Source organism: Terrapene carolina, unplaced genomic scaffold, assembly GCF_002925995.2.
Source record: "Terrapene carolina triunguis isolate 2854851 unplaced genomic scaffold, T_m_triunguis-2.0 Scaffold95, whole genome shotgun sequence".
NCBI lineage: Eukaryota > Metazoa > Chordata > Testudines > Emydidae > Terrapene > Terrapene triunguis.
In genome coordinates this window covers 39477023-39496766 of record NW_020664446.1, presented here as the reverse complement: position 1 = coordinate 39496766, position 19744 = coordinate 39477023, and the positions used below count along the sequence as shown (strand labels likewise).

General features: G+C 39.5%; 1 protein-coding gene across 1 annotated transcript in view; it reads left to right on the top strand.

Moving 5' to 3' along the window:
- Positions 1 to 19744, top strand: part of IPMK (inositol polyphosphate multikinase) — an 85730-nt gene that overhangs the window by 60107 nt on the left and 5879 nt on the right. The window contains exon 5 of the mRNA XM_029911381.1: positions 5262 to 5434. Within this exon, the coding sequence (XP_029767241.1) occupies positions 5262 to 5434 (173 nt within the window). The remainder of the gene's footprint in view (positions 1 to 5261; positions 5435 to 19744) is intronic.

Below are 19744 nucleotides of genomic sequence, written 5' to 3'. Positions count from 1 at the left end.
CCACTCTGTGTGGGCAGGGCCGGGACCCCAGACCGGCAGCGGGCTGAGCGGGGCCAGCAGCCGGGACCTTGGCTGTTAGGAGCCGGCGGACGAAAGCCCAGACTGGCAGTGGGCTGAGCGGCAGTGGGCTGAGCTGCTCAGCCCACTGCCGGTCTGGGGTCCCGGCCGCTGGCCCTGCTCAGCCCGCGGCCGGTCTGGGGTTCTGACTGCCGGCCCCTTGCTAGCCAGGGTCCCAGCCGCAGGCTCCGCTCAGCCCGTTGCTGGCCTAGGTGAATGGAACCCCAGACCAGCAGCGGGCTGAGCAGGCCGGCAGCGTAAGATCAGCATTTTAACTTAATTTTAAATGAAGCTTCTTATACATTTTGAAAACCTTGTTTACTTTACATACTACAGAGTTATAGGGTATGGACAAGTTGTCTACTCCCAATCCCTACCCCCAGTAAATTGCTGTAAAATTGGAGAAAGCCAAATTGATTTGCGCTTAGATTTCATGGAGTAAGGGTAATTGAAGATTATTAGTAATATACAAAAACATGATTCTGAAGGCATGCATAAGCCAAAATATCCATTTTAAATTGTCTGCTGAAACTTTTAGGGATCTGACCATTGCTGCCTGGCTATTTCTCCTGTTTACTTTTCAGTACTTCATTACTATTCAGTGTATTTTACTTTTGGGATCTAATTTTCTTCACCTGGACTAAGAACAGGGCAGATCAATATGAATTATTTTCAAATTTTTCCTCCTTTGTTGCTGATAGCAACTTAGGTTCCCCCCGGTTCATTCATTTATTTCAAAATGTGTCTTTGTAAGTTATGAAAACAAATCAGATGCCTCAAATAATTATTCCACTACTTCTTCCAGCAAAGACTGAATGCTTAAGCAAGTTCATACTGATGCAGGGGTGGGCAAATTACGGCCTGCGGACCGGATCCGGCCCGTCAGGGCTTTGGATCCGGCCCGTGGGATTGCCACCCCCATGGTGCCGCGGGCCCCGCGCTGCTTCCGGAAGCGGCCGGCATCACGTCCCTGCGGCCCCGGGTAGGGGTGGGGATGGGGGGCAGAAGGCTCTGTGCGCTGCCCTTGCCTTCAGGTACTGCCCCTCGCAGCTCCCATTGGCCGGGAACGGGGAACCATAGCCAATGGGAACTTCGGGGGAGGTACCCGCAGGTGAGGGCAGAGCGCGGAGCCCTCTGCCCCCCCTCCCTCTGGGGCCGCTGAGAGATGGTGCCGGCCGCTTCTGGGAGCGGCGTGGGGCCAGGGCAGGCAGACAGGCAGGGAATCTGCCCTAGCCCTGCTGCGTGCCGCTGCCACCCTGGAGCTGCTCCACATAAGTGGCGCCAGGCCGGAGCCTGCACCCTGAACCCCTCCTGCACCTCAAGCCCCTGACCTGAGCCCCTTTGTACACTCCGCACACCACCTGCGCCCCAACCCCTTGCCCTGAGCCCCTTCCTGTACACCACACCCTGCACTTCCTCCCGCACCTCAACCCCCTGCCCTAGCCCTACATTCATGGCCCTGCATGCAATTTCCCCACCCAGATGTGGCCCTCGGGCCAAAAAGTTTGCCCACTCCTGTTATAAACACAATGAAAATAGAGCCATAGTCAGGAAAATGGGAACCAGTAATAATACCCAATTCTTAACTTCCTGATCAGAAGTCTCTTTCCTCCAGATCTTTCAGTTACATGAACAGTACTTATAAGTGCTGGGGAACAGGTCTTATTTAGGATTCTATGTTTCATATCATGGTATAACTGCGAGTAGAACACTTTATCTCCAAAGTACATGTATATCAATTTGAAACTTATTTAACCCTCAGACTATAAAGGGGACTTAAAATATTGTCAGGATAATAATGAGCACTTTTGAAGTGCAGTTGTGCTCAGGAAAATGTATCAAAAGTACACTCTCACTTGAGATCTGATCTCTTTGTGCAGAGACTTTCATCAACCTAATTTACTGACAGCTTTTATTACTTTTAACTTCTATTAGCACTACAAAATCAGCCCTGCTAGAGGAGAGCAAGCTGGTTATATTCTGGCTCATTCATCAAGAGGAATTGTTAACTACATTCCAGCTGCTGAACTTTTACTACTTCTCCTCTTTACTCTTAACTGATTTCAACTGTGGAAGTGTTCTGTAGCTTTTCTATAGCTTACTTTATGCTTTGGGGGTTTTATATATTTTCATATTTCTCTAGGCCCAATTAAACACCCAAACACAAAGTAATGTAATCGTCAAATAGGTTATATTTGAAAAAAGCAAAACTGTTAGGAGGGAGAAGTGTTAAGTGTGAGATTTGGGAATGGTTTACAGAAGGCCACAGTTGGTAGAAATGGATGTGTGAAGAATATTGGAATTATCTGTTAATTTTGTGAATGTGAGGTATATACAGAAGTGTCCGTGTGTTTGTGGACTTGCTGGTTGTTTTGTGGTTAGTTCTCTGGAACATGGAGGGTTAGTTCCAGCTGGAGCTCTCCCCAGGTATCCAGGACCCTGGCAACGACTCTAATTCAGTTGCCTGCTACTCATATGGAGATGGTTGGAAGATTAGTTCCTACCTTCTCTGGAGAAATGCATAAACTAGTTTGTCCTTATTCAGGAGCCCTGCTCAAAACCTCAGGAGCCCTTTGTGTGGGAACTTCTTAATAAAGGAACTTTGAAATGGGTAAAAGAGAGCCTATGACTGTCATAGAAGCAGAAGTTGCAGGGATGCAGCCTGTCTTGCTCAGCCCCAGTTGCTGTGTGTATCTGCATCAAGTAGGACCTACTTAAGCTGGCAAGGAAAGACTTAATTTAGAGAAAATAATATGCATTTGGGCTACTGTTACTTTAATCTTCTTATCTCTGCTTGCGATGTTCCTATGGATAAATAAATCATACACCGCTACCTCGCTATAACGCGACCCGATATAACACGAATTCGGATATAACGCGGTAAAGCAGTGCTCCGGGGGGGCGCGGCTGCGCACTCCGGTGGATCAAAGCAAGTTCAATATAACACGGTTTCACCTATAACACGGTAAGATTTTTTGGCTCCCGAGGACAGTGTTATATTGAGGTAGAGGTGTACTTGGTTTTGAACAAGCTGTTTCCTGTCACTGCGCTTACCAGCTGGTCACAGCTCCTGGAGAGAGCCTAAAGCAGGCTTCTCATTTGTACCTGTGGAGGTAATAAGATTGGTACATGGGAGGATGCTGTAACTTGCTGATCCAGGCAAAAGTGGAGTGAATTTCAGGATTCCATCTTGAGAAAAGTGCAGGTATAGGCCTGTCACTTGAAGGAAGTGAGAGAGAGGCCAAAGATAAAGTTCATCCTTGAACTGTAACAGGACGTTTCTCCTTTTATTCATTGAGTGCAGATAGTGGGCTCAAACCTTTCCCTACACAGAACACGTAGTCCCTGCTTCAGTTCAGACAGTTGCTACTGTAGAGATATCTGCTGTGATACACAGATGAAAGCATACGCTCAAAGTAGTGGAGATGTCTAGAAGATATTATTATTGAAAGACTTTGCTGTAGAAGTGTGTTTCAAGATGAGATTTGAAGGAAGAGAAGAAGGTGGTTTGGATTGGTGTGGAAAACAGAAGAAAGATGAAGAAAAATGGAGTAATGAGAGTGAAATGGCAAGAGGCTAAATGAGAGCAGAAATGTAGATTGCACAAAGTTGTGCAGGATCTTGAAGGAGATGGTGAGAAATTTGAACTTGATGCGGAAGAAGTATTAGGACTTACAAAATTCTTCTTTTTAAAAAGGAAATCTTTAAACAAACCTTTGTATTCTTGACACTCTTGTGCATTTTGGCATGGCTGCTTGTAAAGGGGTCATGTAAAATGAATGAAATGATGGTCTGTAAAGGTGGGGAAATTTTTTTCTCATGATCACGTATGGCTTACAAGTTCAAAATTGGCTAAACAGGGGATCTGTGTCCAGCATATGAGAGAGAATACAAATCTGATGACTGCTGGGAGAAAAGAATATGCATGCATTTATCCACAGGGTGCTAATTGTGGCCCTAAAGTGTTTTAGTTTCAGCAGTAGATATGCTGAAAACCTGTACAATGGGTGTCATGTTGTCTGAAAGTTAGATTTGTGACTAGTGGTAACATTTCTGCACTCTTTTCCTCCACCTCTTTTCTGTATAGCCTGGTCATCTCCCCATCTTGCATGGAGTACTGTCATGCATTAAGGCTAAGCAAGTGTGTGGAATGGGGAGCATAGTTGTTTGGGAGCCAAGGGGTGGGAAATAAGCTGATAAAATGGACCCTTATCTCTTGCAGGCTCTTTCTGCTTCAGGGAAGGAATTGTAATAGTTTGAGTTGCATTTCCTTTTCCGTACTCCTCCTGGGGTGACACAGCAAATACACTGCTCCATACTCAAACTGACCCTAAAGGCTTTCTAACCTACAATATAGTACCTGGTACCTGTGAAAAGTGGAGACATGATCGCACATAAGCATGTCTGAAAATGCCAACAGAGAGCATTTCTTCTTGGATAGACATACAGACTTGATATAACATCTTGAATGTGTTTCTATCCAAAAGACTTATGCGATTGTAAACAGTTTGGAAGTTTCTGTTATGTTTCAGTTAAAGATTTTATTGCACACACTGGGCCAAAATGCTTTGTTGCTGAGTACAGATGGAAACTTCTGTCTTGAACTAGGATAGTCAAACTGGATGAGAGAAGTGGGTGGAGAATTTTTACCTTGCTATGGTAAGGATATGAGATGTGCCTTTTTCCCCTAAAACCACAATTCCCATTGATTTTTAATTCCACTTGTCTCATGTTTAAAAATAATACTTACCGGTAATTTGATCATTGGTACTTATTTTAAATTTATTAAAGACTCATGTGAATCAAACTCCTGAATTCCTTTTCAGCAATAAATTGGAATCTGATTCAGTACCGGATAGGCTGTTGTAATTAGTGTGTTTTCCTGAGGCAGGAAGATTGGTGGCTACCTTTTGAGACTTAATTGCAACAGAATTTGTAGGTGTACCGTGCTAGTGAGTGGTTTTTTTTTTTTTTTTTTTTTTTTTTTTTTTTTTTTTTTTTTTTTCTTTTTTTTTTTTTTTTTTTTTTTTTTTTTTTTTTTTTTTTTTTTATTCACTGGTACAGATTTGTCCTCCCTATTCTAACACTTAAACTTAACATCTAAATTGTGCTTTGGGTTTTTTTCCCCACACTGATTCAGGCATAACTTGTATAATAAAGTGCTTTGTGTTATCCTATTGTTAACCGAATTGTCTTTTTAACAGATCTATACCTAAAACTGGAAGATGTGACCCGTAAATTTAATAAGCCGTGTATAATGGATGTGAAAATAGGCCAGAAAAGTTATGATCCATATGCTTCAGCTGAGAAGATTCAACAACAGGTCAGCAAGTACCCACTAATGGAAGAAATTGGGTTCTTGGTGCTAGGCATGAGGGTAAGACCTAATCTTTTGTTGTATTCAAATTCAGTTTATGCCCTGGTCTATTGCCAAGAGTTAACAAGATTTAACTAATAGTTTTCTAGTAAATAACACACTTCTGTCCCTCCTATGTCACTAAAATGTTATCTGAGTAAATTCACAAATATTGATATGTCACATAAAATATATTTAAAAACACAGCTCATGTTTAAAATTTTTTTTTAACTGTGCAACGTCTCTTCCAAGATCCTAACCATAAATTGAACATATAAATAAGTATGATACAGAAATGTGTCAAGTTAGAAATTGGGTCTTTTAAAACTGAATTTAGTTTTGTCCCAAAGAATTTATTTTCATTTGTCATCATCTAAGCTTTGGAGATTATCAAAGCAAATTTTCCTTTTTTTTTTTTTTAAATTATAAAGAATATATTAGTTATTTTGTATAGTAATAATCCCACATTTTAATGTGTTGGTTTGTATTATTTTGGTATATTAAAAATATTTACAAATAGAATGATTTTATGGGACATCTTGTCAGCAATACATATTAAGGCAGCTTTTGGCTTTGCTTTCAAGACAAGGGTTCCAATCCTGCAGATACCTACATTTGCTTAACTCTGCTTATGTGAGTAGTCCAATTAATGTTGGATGGGGTTTACTCATGTACAGTTAAGCACATGCCTAAGTATTTGCAAGGATCAGGGCCTAAGATATTAAATAGAAATAGATGTTATATTTTTCTCAGATGAAAAGAAATTTGATGTTTGAAGTTTCAAAGAAATTTGTGGTATGTGGAGACAGATGCACACATACATTTACAGTCTATTCTGTTTTTTTTTTTAAGTTTTGTTTTATAGTTACGCTACTTTCTGACTTCAATGTTTACCACTAACAGTGCACAAAGTTAAGTTTTTTTTGGCATCATTGGACTTTAGTTCATGAAGATATTGACCACATAATGCGAAGAGACACATGTTGTGCATTTCTCCAGTAAAGGCAGTGCTCAACAACATCATGATTGACCTTTTCTTGCACTCAGCCTGTCCAGCATAATCTTCATATTGTTTTCAAATACAAAATTTCTTTTCCCCGTCTCTTCCATGATGTCTTTTTTTTCCTGTTTCTAGATGTAATATTTCTTTATATTGCTAAAGCACTTTCCAACTACTTTTGCACTAATTATTGAGCAGTGGCAGAGATTCATAAAGTAAAATAATTGACAAGGATTTTGCTTACGAATATTTTTGCTTGTTTTTGCCAATATGGGGTCATTTTGAATAGCTAGATGCTTCTTTCCTGCATTATCATCTTTTGGTGTTGATCTAGATTTCACTTGAGAGTCGGACAGGATTTTATGTTTCAGTGAACTGACACTTGGTGTAAAATCAAAGAATTACTCTCGGGGGTGGGGGGTGGGGAGGAATATAGACCATGTTGTAGCTCCTTCATTAATTATGTTGGGGACCAAAAAGCACTTTGAGACTTGTTCTTGGATAACCTATTCATGAGCTGTACAGTCTCCTAATCTGAAATTTTGATTTAGTTAGTTTCTGGTGTGTGCATATGCTTATGCTTTAATGGGCTGAGGGAAACAACATATCTAAAGGAGAGCAGGTAAAATACAAATACAAAAAAATTGCCTAGTTTCTTGAAAACCACACTGAATGTGTTCTCCATCAGAAGCAGACTTTTCAAACATCAACTTCCTCAAGCATTTGTACGCTTGTATCTAAATAGACATTCAAGGTAATGCACATTTGAGACCTGACAGGGGCAGGCAGAGAAGATTACAGACCTTTAGAACATCTGAACTGAACTATTGCATCTTTTTTTCTTGTCCGTGTCTGTCTTACTTTTTACTTGTATTATTACTAACCCTGGAAAATGTACTTGTAACAAGCTTGCATAACTTCCCTTTATACTGAAGTGTTAAGCTGCTTATGCTGGATCATTAAGCACATAAAGATTTTGCTCTCAAATCTATAAACCAGATCATGATGTTTGAGTGCATTAAAAACTAAGCTTTATAGCCTTGAGGGCAATAGAGAACTCCTTTTCATTAGAAGAACTATCCCATGGACTACTTAGATCATCTCTAATCTTCTGTAAACAGTAATTTTGTACATCGATTGACACGTTTCGTAGAAGCCTGTCAGCCAGATTATCCTTTTCAGAAAGACTTTATTTTGTTATCGATTTACTACACACTTCAATTTGGTAAGCATTTTCTGTCTGTATTTATAGTAGATGAAGAGTGTTACTCATGTTTCCTTCATTTTCTTTTCTCATTGTGATGTCCTGTTACTATTTTAAGAGAGAGATCTTTGGAATAGTTTTTCTGGGATCTGTTGGGGAAAAATAATATTTGATCTGAGATTTCTGCTGTCTCAGCTAATACTGTGCTGGTATAGAATGTAAAAATGAAAATTAAGATAAATGTTTGTTCTGGAGTCTTAATAAAGTCACAGTATGTAAATAGATAATGGGGTTTTATATATATGGATATTTAATTGAATGGGGGCAGCAAATGTAGCTGTTAAGCCAAAAAAATGAAAAAGTTAAGTTGAATTTAGTCGCAAGTTCAGAAGTGAATGCATTTAATTTGTGCACAAAGTGTCCTCCCAGGAGAGCTTCATGGTGCCTGCAGCCATGGTTAGAACAAAGACTATCTGCATTCCTAGTATTGTGCCTCAGAATTCTGAGGCACAAATGTGCTGGGGTTAATTTGAAGAGGGCTGATTTTCTTATCCACACGAAACACCAGAAGCTTACATAGTTAGTCCATGAAGATGTAGACCTGACCTGGCAGCAGGTAAAGGTGACTTTTGATACAAGTGCAATGGTAACAAGAGCTGCTTCGTCTGGGATGGAGGCCCACACTGCTTCTTGGCTGCAGGTATCAGGGTTCCACCAAGAAGTCTAAAGAGAGAGCGAGGGACCTTGAGGCCCTGCCTTAAGCCTGAGACCTTTGGTATGGGGAGCTTGTGCAGGGCTCACAATTGGATTCCAGTCCCAGAAAGAAGGATGGAGATTATAGCTCTACTGGAATGTGGCTGATTTTAATTTATTGTTGTCTTTATATAACCTCTCTTCTCTGACCTATAAAACACTATATTTTATATGTTTTTATAGTTCACTGACAATGTAAACGCAACGCTTATTTTTACATTATTTTGTAATTGTGTCAACTAGTGTTTACATTCTCTGTCATTAATTGTGGTGGTCTTGTTCACATGGAAAATTCATTCAGCTTCGTAGCTACAATTATCTTCTCAGCTGGACACCATGCTGTCCTATCTAGTGCCATTGCGGTATCCATTGTGGTATCTGGATTTTGTACATCTTGTACAAAAGCTGCAGGGTGAAATAGTATTTCTGTTGTTTTGTACGTATAGAGAGTTTGCTTCTTGAAGTACTCATTTTTTGTATAATGCTCAGCTAATAATGGATTGACAAGACTTTCCCCTATACCCAAATCTCTTCTCTTGGTTAACTTTTTCCTGTGTTCCTGTTTTATTTTTGGTAATCTGATTTTAATTGAATACTTCCGTATGCAGTCATCTCTTATACAATATGCCAGCTGTCATGTGCAAGGGATGTTGCCCTCTGATGGAGAAGATGATAAACTAAGGGCATTTTATAATAAAGAAAGTAGGCATTTCCTTGTTCTTCAGTCTCTCCTCTTGATACAGTTTATTATTAGAGATGATCTATAATAATAAAAATTGTTGACTAATTCAGTAGACTGCAGAGAATTGCTTTCAAGGATCATGTATTTAGTTTCATCAGTTGCCAACAGTGTTAAATATTTCTTAGCTTTCACGTGCTTGAAAGGGTAGTATGTAGAAAGATCTAGAGAAATTGAATTTGCATGATTGTGAACCATTCAACCTTTCACTCTGCAAAACAAATTCTGTATGGCATGGAACATTCTGAGAGCCATGAGGTAGAGGATGGGAAGTAGGGAATCCATAATGGAACTTTCTCTTACAGAGTGGTCTGCACAAAAAGAGAGCTGGAGAGGCATTTCTTTAGAGCAAGGGTTCCCAAACTGTGGACCGTGGTCCAAAGGTGGGCCAGGACACAGTTCCAGGTAGTCCACCGGTGCAACTGCATTGTCCAGTCAAGCTCTTAATACTTCACGTGACTTGTGTAATCTAAGTAAAAGCTATATAAATGTAATGATTTGAGCTGTATATGCTGGACGAAGTATAGAAAAAACTTTTATTTTTTAAATAAGCTGCAGTATGTTTAATTATTGCCAGTACAATGGTGCATTTCACTGCAAGGTAACCTAGGAACGTGTACGCAGTCCACCATTTACAACTGTAAAAAATGGCAAAACAATATTTCAGTCTGACATGGATTTATTAATTTTTGAAAATGAGAAGGGTGCACTGTTGGAGAAGATAACGAAAGTCCTGGACCAACTACAGCTACACAAAATGAGCCAGCCGAATGAATAAATAAAGTGGTAAGAAAATATGATGACAAATACTTGAAGTTTGGATTCTCCTTTAGCGGATCGGATGAGTACCCATTGCCTCACTGTGTTGTGTTAACTTACTTTATATTTTTAGTTACAATATTTGATTCTTTTCTGATTAGTAGAGAGTAGAGTTGGGTCTTTACTTCCACAGCACAGAAATTCAGATTTTACACTAAAAAAAATTGAAACACAATATAGTGTTCAAAGTTGGACAACTATTTTGTTTTAAAATAAAAAAATAACACAATGTATTTTTTAACAATTTTGTTAACGTTGTGTTGCTTATTCAGTTTTATACATTATACACTTATACAGTGTTTTTTCCCTGTGTGAACATGACATTTTGCTCTCAACATTTTTTTTTTTCCAACTGTAGTTTTACTAAAATTGTTTGGTTTCAAAGATCTTGAAGCTTTTCTTTGAGTGCATATTGCTAGGGATTTCTATCATTACAATTGTTTACATTAAAATGAAAAGGAAACATATACATTGTTTATTTACAGTTTATATGTATGTAATTAAAATAATTTTCCTCAAGAAGTGTTAATAGTGGGCCGCAGTGCCTATTGCAGCTGCACAGCTGGGCCTCAGGGAAAAAATGTTTGGGAACCCCTGCCTTAGAGCATGTTATATAGCAGAGGTTTTCAAAGTGTAGTCTGCAGTTCACTTGCTGGTACCCTGTGAGAGATCAGACTGCCCTCATGTTACTAGGTCTCCGTGTTTCCAGCAGAGAGAACAGATGGGTGAACAAATAAAATAAAAAGTAAAAGTAGAAATTGTGATTAACCGTTGTTCAAAAAGCACTAACCACTTACAATAGCATAAGGGCAGCTAAAAATACATAAAATATTTACCTATTATTACTCTTTCCATCTAAGACATTGCTCTAGTTGATACAGAGTTGTTATGAATTGGAGGATGGGTGGAGAGAGTCCATGAGACAATCTCTCTGTTTTATTATGGTTTGTCCTAAAACACGCTTGTGAAAAGAAGCAAGTACTTTGTAAAGTAAACCTATTGTTCTATCGGAATATTTCTGGCGGTGTTTTCAATATACTAAACATGGGTGCATTTTATTTCAATGAATAGGCATTCCATTAAATGTGCACACATGTCTGAGGTATGTGAAGAATAGATTTGGAATGTGCATTCACTTCAGCGAACCTAAAGATTGTGCTCCAGATAGATTCATAGTCTCATATTGAACATTGATAAAATTGTGTGTAGTTCAGCGTGGGATTAGTTTTTTTGTTTTTAAAAAAGGAAATTGATTGCAAAACAACCAACTTTAAAGCAAAGAGAATTTAACACATAAGTTGAGAAATGTAAAATATGGTGTGGGAAACAAAATTTGACACCCATATCTGCGGTATAAGAAATAGATTTTAACAGCATATACAACAGTACAAAATACTGCATAAATGCAGGGAGAGTGAGGGTGTAACAAAGCAGGCCACATACAGATTGCAAAGACATATTAACACACCAACAGTCTCTTTTATTTGCCCCAAACTTAAGCAAAACAAACAAAAACAGTTCTTCAGCTCACCCTGGTCTATAACTCTCAAGGGATTTTCCCCTTTACTTCTCAGGGTGTCACTGACTCCCTTCCCAGGGGACTCTGGCAGTCCTGCTTCCTAGCTCTGAGTCACTGGATCTCCTCACTCTAAGCCCAGGTTCCTTCTTCTAAAGCTCAGCTAGTGTTAGCGGACCTGTCCCAGGTACACTGGCTTTGCTCCCTCTTAAAGAACCAGTGTCACCCTGTGACAGGGGAAGTGTTTGATTTTAGGATCTATAACTTTGAATTTCTTGACTTCAGTGGAATAAAATTTTCATCCATAATATTGCACTCAAAACATTTTTTTTTTTAAATGGAGATATCCTATCTCCTAGAACTGGAAGGTACCTTGAAAGGTCATCGAGTCCAGCCCCCTGCCTTCACTAGCAGGACCAAGTACTGATTTTGCCCCAGATCCCTAAGTGGCCCCCTCAAGTATTGAACTCATAACCCTGGGTTTAGCAGGCCAATGCTCAAACCACTGAGCTCCCCCTCCCACGTAGTCCTTAGTGCTAATGAAATTGTCTTTAAAGCATAGGGCAGTAAATTAATCTTCACAAGTGTAATCTCTCCTCTGTTAATAGAAGTTAATACAGTTAGCACACAGTGTAAAGCAGGCACATATCATTAGAGCTATTTTCATAGCTTTTCTTTCCAGTATATGGAAAGTTTCCATGACCCAGATATCCTTGTTAATTATCTTGACTGACTTCAACTGAAACCATTTCTTTTATTGTTGAAAGCTCTCTCCAGAGGTGATTGTAGACCTCATTGCATCTAATACACTGTAGCAAGATCTGGGAGGCAATGAAGGGAGACTAGTAATGGAGTTGTTGAAAAACCTTGCACTCACTTTTCATACTCCTTTGATATTGTAAATGTGGTGAAAACCGTAACAGGTCACATTATCCTACATACTCATGAGTCTAAATTTCTGAGACTAAAACTCAGAGAAACTTACTGGAAGTCAAATCCAAGATAATTGATTTTGGCAAGTGACAAGCCAAGACTTTGATTTTCTGCAAAACTGTTTAGTTAATTACCTTGTCCTCCCATCTTCCCCCTATTTATCTGTGTTGCTCACCTATCATTTCCTATCCGACAGCTAGACTGTAAGTCAAAGATTTTAACGTCTGAAGGACCACTATGATCATTTGTCTAGTCTGATCTCTGGCAGAATGTAGGCCACAGAATTTGATACAGTAATTCCAAAAAGTCAGTCCAATAAGTTGTGGTTGAACTAAAAGATATCTTTTTAGAAAGACATCTCTTCTTGATTAAAGGTTCCGAGTGTTGGGTAATCCACTACATTGCCTGTTAAAAGTTCCAAAATATGTACTTTTAGTTTCTCTAGATCAGGGACTGTTGTCATTATTGTCTGTCCAACAGGGCTTTGATCATTGAGTGGGATTCCTATGTGCTACCATAATATAAAGAATGATACATGAGGCAAAGAGACTGCCCACCACTGCTCCCCCATTTATTGAAAGGTTATGGTGCAGCACAAATGTCTTAACTGCTCTTGGAAGCTTAGCTACTCTGTGGAATAATGCTTTGGACTGCAGATCTTTTGTATTTCAGAAAACATTTTGAGATAATTTATAATTTGAATCGTTTTTCATAGGAATCCTCAATTATATTTTGCTTTCTCACTGAACTAATTTAAATCAGTTCAGAATCCATAACTTGGTACTGAAGTGTTCTTTGTTACTTACTCAAGGAATGAGTTAAAACTGTATATTCAAACTGTATGTCTTCACTTAATTAATTGTATGCTTACTCAGAGCTGTTCTCCTAAACCAGTGTGCACATAAACCAGATCTGTTGTTTATAAACCAGAGAACAAACTGTACACTTTGTATCTTTGTGACTTTCTCACTCAGCAGCAGTGAGATTTTGTACCTTCATCGTGTCAGTGCAAAAGAGAGAACATATGTCAACATTTCTAAGTGAATTTACAGTCCTTGTCAATAACAATACAATGCCAGCCATTACTAGAGATTAAGGGTATTAGAATGAGAGAATAAAAAAGAGTTCCTAGAGGTTTTTCAAATCCTTAATCCCCTCCCTCTCCTCTCCCTCCCCCCCCCCCAAAAAAGAAAAAGTGCTTGTCAAAGCTTAGTGGGCCAGGTCCTCTGCTGGTATAATGGACCTATATTGATTTGCATCAAAATGTCTCAATATTTTTTTGCTTGCTGTGTTTCATCATGTCACACGCTCCTTTCTGCCTGGCTCTTCCAATCTTTGAGCAGGCAGGCTATTGATATTTAAGATTCTTGCTGTAAGAGCAGAGATACCTTTATGTAAACAGAACGCTGTATGTATAATTATATAATTTTATAAAATATATTTATATGTAAAAATAAATGAGACCGAATGAATAAATAAAAGCACTTCTGAATAATAAGTGATCATCTTTTAAATGTTTTCAGAATCAGTAATGAAGTTTAATTTGCAAATTTATAAAACTGATTTTTGACAGATGTTCAAGAAGTCTGAAAAATATTTAATCTAGATATTTATTTATGAAACCAGAATAGTACTTTATTTGATAAATATTTAGATGAAGGTCTGTAGAGGATCGGGGGGGGGGGGGGGGTCAACCATAGATTATGATTTTCAACAGTTTGTATATTTCACTGTCTTGCCCTGAAAATCAGTACTGGATTAGTATAAGTAATATAATGTAATATTTGCCTTGATTTCTGTAAATGTCTTGCAACTTAATATCTGAAGTTGGAGTTGCAAATTTTCAACCCAGTCATTTTATTAATGTATTAAACATTTTAAAAGGAGAATATTGGATCCACCTTTTCTTTTGAATTTGAGGTTTACATTAAATCAAATATGTAATGTTAACTAAAACTGTACTTAAAAAGAGATCTCTCTCACATGAGGATCTGTTTGAACTAAACAGAAATAAGATAACACATTGACACGCCTGGAAACAAGAACAAAGTCCTGGTTGAGTTCATATGAGGAAGGTTTTCTTTGAAAGTTAATCATTATTTGAATTTCTTTGCCTTCTTCTCTTGTAGAATCCACATTATTAACATCTGTTTAAAAAGAGACTGGTGTGCTAGGCCCCAATTCTGCATCTGGGTCTGCCCATGTGGAAACCCATTAACTTCGGGCTCCTCATTGGTGCACAGATCTGCCCACAAAGAACCAGATGCATGGTCTTTGTTTGGGGTCTAGTGGGATCAGATACATGCAGCGATTCTTGGTCACATGCATAGGGCAAAAATGGCAGCTAACTTTGAAGGAAAATTTTTTATTTTAGGTGATTTTGGCAGGGACCTTGAGAATTTACCTTCCCCTGGGATGTTGAATGGAGATCAAGTGGGCATACTCCTTGCAGTCAGTGAACTATAGTTGCAAAGGGAAGGGTAGATAGAGATCTTTCCTGTCTAATCACTTTTTGCATTATGAAGAAGGTTACAGGTTTGGCTTGTCATATGCTTGGCTAATGTATTTGACAGAAATGAGCTAGTGCTGTTGGTTGCAACACCTGGGTTGAAACAGTTTGGTCCAGAGGCAAATTCATTTGGGGAAGGGAGTCTTGTTGTTGATAACAGCATCTGAGTGGGAAGAAAACATGGTCGAACAAGAAGTCAGGTTGTTTTAATTAATTGTGCTGGGTATGGAGAAGGAGTTGGTTACAGAGAGGAATGCAGCTGTAACTATGCAACTACACCTCTACCCCGATATAACACGAATTTGGATATAACACGGTAAAGCAGCGCTCCGAGGGGGCGGGGCTGCACACTCCAGCTGATCAAAGCAAGTTCAATATAACGCAGTTTCACCTATAATGCAGTAAGATTTTTTTGGCTCCTGAGAACAGCGTTATATCGGGGTAGAGGTGTATTACTGTTGTTTGGCACAAGGTAATGATTGAGTAAGGTTAGGTAAGGGGTATAATGGAGTATTCCTATCAGATCCTGGGTTTCAACTCCACTGATTATCAGAAAAGGAATTGTTGTATTTGAGATGTCAGACTTGTTTAGAACACTCCAATAGGTCATTTCTATTGAATCCAGAAAAGATGTTTTTGAATAGAATTGAGTACCATCTTTATGGTTAACTGTCCTTAGATATTGGAAACAAAATTCCTAACTATAATTTATATATATTTATTTCGATTAGACAGTCTTTAAATGTAGTTTAAAAATATATATATACTGGAGGAATTGCAGCTAAATCCATTTGTAACTTGGGTAGCCTCACAGTATTTATATTAATGCACAGGAAGATTGAGAAATATATTCGTAACCATAACAGTCTGGTACATTAAGATGCTAAAATATCCATTCACCGGACCTGACGGTTCTCTTCTTTTCTTTTGAACTGTAGTAATACTGTGTAAATCAATACTCTAAATAGTTACCAGGTAACTATTTCTGACTAGTGTTGGACAGTAACTGTGTGGTGACACCCTTGTCCGTTAGAACCCCTGGAAATGGTTGCCTCAAAACAGGTTGTCATAGGCATAGTGGAATACAAAGTTTGCACCCAACTCCAGTGAGAGAGATTTTTTTGTAATGATTTTGCAATACATATACATAGACCATCTACATAACTGTTACCCAAAGCACCCCTATATTCACACCCTACATACTGTTGTAATAATATTTGTACAACGTGTTCATTGTGAGGTATCACTCGAAAACGACTAACTTGCTGGTCAATAATATCATGGTGAAATATATGTAGCAACATATGTAAAATTATGTACCCCCCCCTTGTATGATGTCATTAGCACATGTTCAAAACCAGACAGCCCTGTCTAGGCAAAAGTTGTTAAACTCATCTATCCTAAACAAAGGAATGCGTGTTTACCCCCAATTTACGTATAAGTGGTAAACAGGATCATCAAGACAGCCCGGGGAGGAGATGGCAGGGAACAGAACAATTCACATTCCAGCAAACACAACCGCAGGGGGAAAAAAAAGACCATGGCACCTTCTTCATCATCAGACTCCATGTTGCCTTCCTCACTGCTTGAATAAAAGTTGCTTTGAGGGGTAACCTTCAGAATAATCTATTTCAAAGGTTTGCTGGACTATAAAAGAAAGGAGCAGAAAATCCAAAGTTATCTCTTTCCTCTAAGAAAACAAAGGCACCAGCGCCTCTGGAAGAGATCCTGACTGAAGAGAGTGCCAGTCACCATCTTGCTGGAAGACTGTGGGTGAGAGAGGCCAGATTGAACAAAGTGTTGAATCAAAACTTGATAGATTAAATTTTAGACTTTTAAATGCGTGTTTTCACTATTATTTGCTGGTAATAATTTCTAACTTTCTCTCTTCTACTTGAACTAACTTAAAGTTCTATCTTTCGTTAATAAACTTGTTTTACTGTTAATCTAAACCAACAGTACTGTATTTGTACAAGAGTGAATGTTAACTCCAGTTAATGTGGCAAACTGGTGTATGTTGTCTCCTTAAAGGAGCAAATGGATCTTCTTATTCCTCTGTACATTGCAGGAGAGGGCTGGACATATCAGAGCACACAGGCCTGGGGAAGTTCAGGACTGGAGCGTGTTGGGGTCATCTTGCTGCTTATAACCAAGGGCGGTGGAATCCAGTGTGGGGCTGGTATGGTGTGGTGGTGGCAGGCTGCTAGACTAGGGCTGCAGTTCTACACATATTCAGGGTAGGATGGTTGTGAGCGGCCCAGATTGGGAGCTACAATAACAAAGCATTGTGAGGCACCAGTGTTACAGGGCAGGTGGTGACACAACCCATCACTGTTCCGAATTGCACCCCAGAATGTGACAATAACTTGGTGCTTTTTCTTCCAAAGAACACATCTTACCATTGTTGTGAAACAACAGCAGCTCTCCTTAATTTTTCAGCTGTCCATTTTGGAGTCTTGTCATTAAAATAGTAAAACAAACAAAATTATTAGCAAGTACACAACCTCCTGGGATGAATAATTTGTGAGTTAGAGATGGAATGACTCTCAGAATGTCAATGGTATATGTATGTTTTGGAGGTGATGTATAGGATCCACTGGGAGGTAATCTTTTGTTTCATGGACCAGTTAATGTGCTGAAGAATATATAACTATTAAAACCCAAAAATGATAAAGGGAAAGGACACTGTGTAAAGAAGAGACATTGGGTGCCCAAAGAAAAATATAATGGGTCTCATTAAAGCAAAATGCTGAGGTCATTTGGCATTTGCTGGAGTAAGGGCTGAAGAAAGAGTCATGATAACTTTAAAACAAAACTTCTTCAAAATATTTTAATGCTTTGCCATTAGGGGTCATTGCATTCAGACGAATTAAGGAGATGGAGTTTAATGCACTAGCCTTTAGTCAAATAGGGTGTTCATGTTACTGGTGCAGTGTGGTGTTACATGCGGAAGGTACGGGTTCTACTCTCCCTAATTACCAGGACCAAGGCTTTTTATGAAAACAGTGTTTGGTTTTTGTGCCTCTTCTGAAGCTGCTGCTTGGCAGGGGGTTTCAAAATCTGTCTTGGAACAGAGAAGACACTTCTAATTTGCTATTAGAAGTAGCACAGCAGCCGCCACTGAATGGAACAAGGTGAACTGAGGTGATGCAGTTTTTAATGGTAGATGACCCCTATGCAGATTGCCACTTCTGAGCCAAGAACAGAAGCACACACTGAGGGGACTGCATTGTGATGGAAACATAGGATGACCAGCAGTGGACCCAGCACTTTCACATGAAGACACATTCATGGAGCTTTGTGGGGACCTTGCCCTGGCACTTGCCTCACCAAGCAATCAGATGAGAGAACAAGTAAAGGTTCAAAAGTGTGTTGCCACCACCCTAGGGAAACTGGCAACCCCAGAGTGCTATATAGATCTGTTGGTGATCACTTTTGGGTTAGGAAATCTACAGTTGGTGCAGTAGTAACGGAGGTTTGCAAGGCAACTAATGCTGTGCTGTCCCCACATTCAAATAATGGTGGGGTTTGAATAGAGGGGCTTCCCAAACTGGGTAGGTGCAATTGATGGGATACACGTACCATTTCAAGCAAGCCAATATATTAACAAGAAAGGGTATTACTTCGTCGTTCTGCAGGCCCTTGTGGACCACATGGAATATTGATGAACACCTACGCTGCATGCACTGACAGGGTGTGCATGTTGCCAGGATGTTCCGTAAGTCTGGCCTGTTTCAACATGGCTAAGCTGCCATGTCATCTTGCTACCAGCACAGTCATCAAGGGTTGTCTATGCCAACATGATTTTAGGCAACGCGGCATATCCATTGCTGCCCTGGTGCTTGCAGCCTTAACCTGATGTGTGCCAGCACTACAAGAGGCACTTGAGCGACATGCTGAGCAAGTGCAGAATAGTGGTTGAATGTGTCTTTGGCTGACTAGTGGCGAGAACTCTCTAGAACGCACCCACACTAGCATCGACTTCCTGTACACCACAGTCTGCTTCAGCAATAGAACCTTACAGATAAGTATATACCAGTAACCATGCCAAACACACCAAGAGATCTGTTAACTACAGCCGGGCACTCAGATACCACAGAATATGCTTAGGGAAGAAAGTCCGGGATACACACCTTAACACGCTTAGTCACGTTCACCAAACGAGGACATTCCACCTGAGAAATAGGTCATGTCATGGAATGGACTACTCAAATACCCTGAGAGAACCTACCTCAATACCGGGCGAGGGAGTCTTCAAACTACACATCCCTAGTTGTCACCTACCACACCACATTGGAACCCATGCAGGAGATCATTAAACAGTTACAGAAATTGGTCCAATAAAAGGTACTACCAGCCCACCTTGTCTCTCTAAAGGCATGATGGTGCTGCTGACTGACTCGTTTGGACTGTAGCATCTTTAATGCTATATGTGTGATTAGAGCATGTTGTATGCCCAACAATATACTTGAGCATGAGGGAAAATACTTTTGTATGGACAGGGTTGCTGACAATTGTGAATTGAGGTGTATTTAGAGATAACCAACTAATGAGTGCCACAGGATCTGCTATACCAAAAGCCATAAGGGATATCATTTGTGATTGCATATTCAAGCTGCATGGGGAGAACACACGGGCTGAATAATGAGATTGCATGGCACATTTGAATTGTATGGTGCATTGAGGCTGTTGCCTTGTATTCAGATTTAATGTTTATGCATACATTAAAGAATACAAATCAATGTATAAATCATTAGTGTTGTATCTGGTTTCTTTCTGGTGCACTGGAGCAGATAGAGAGTGACAAGGGTTGTGTGTGTGTGTGTGTGTGTGTGTGTGTGTGTGTGTGTGTGTGTGT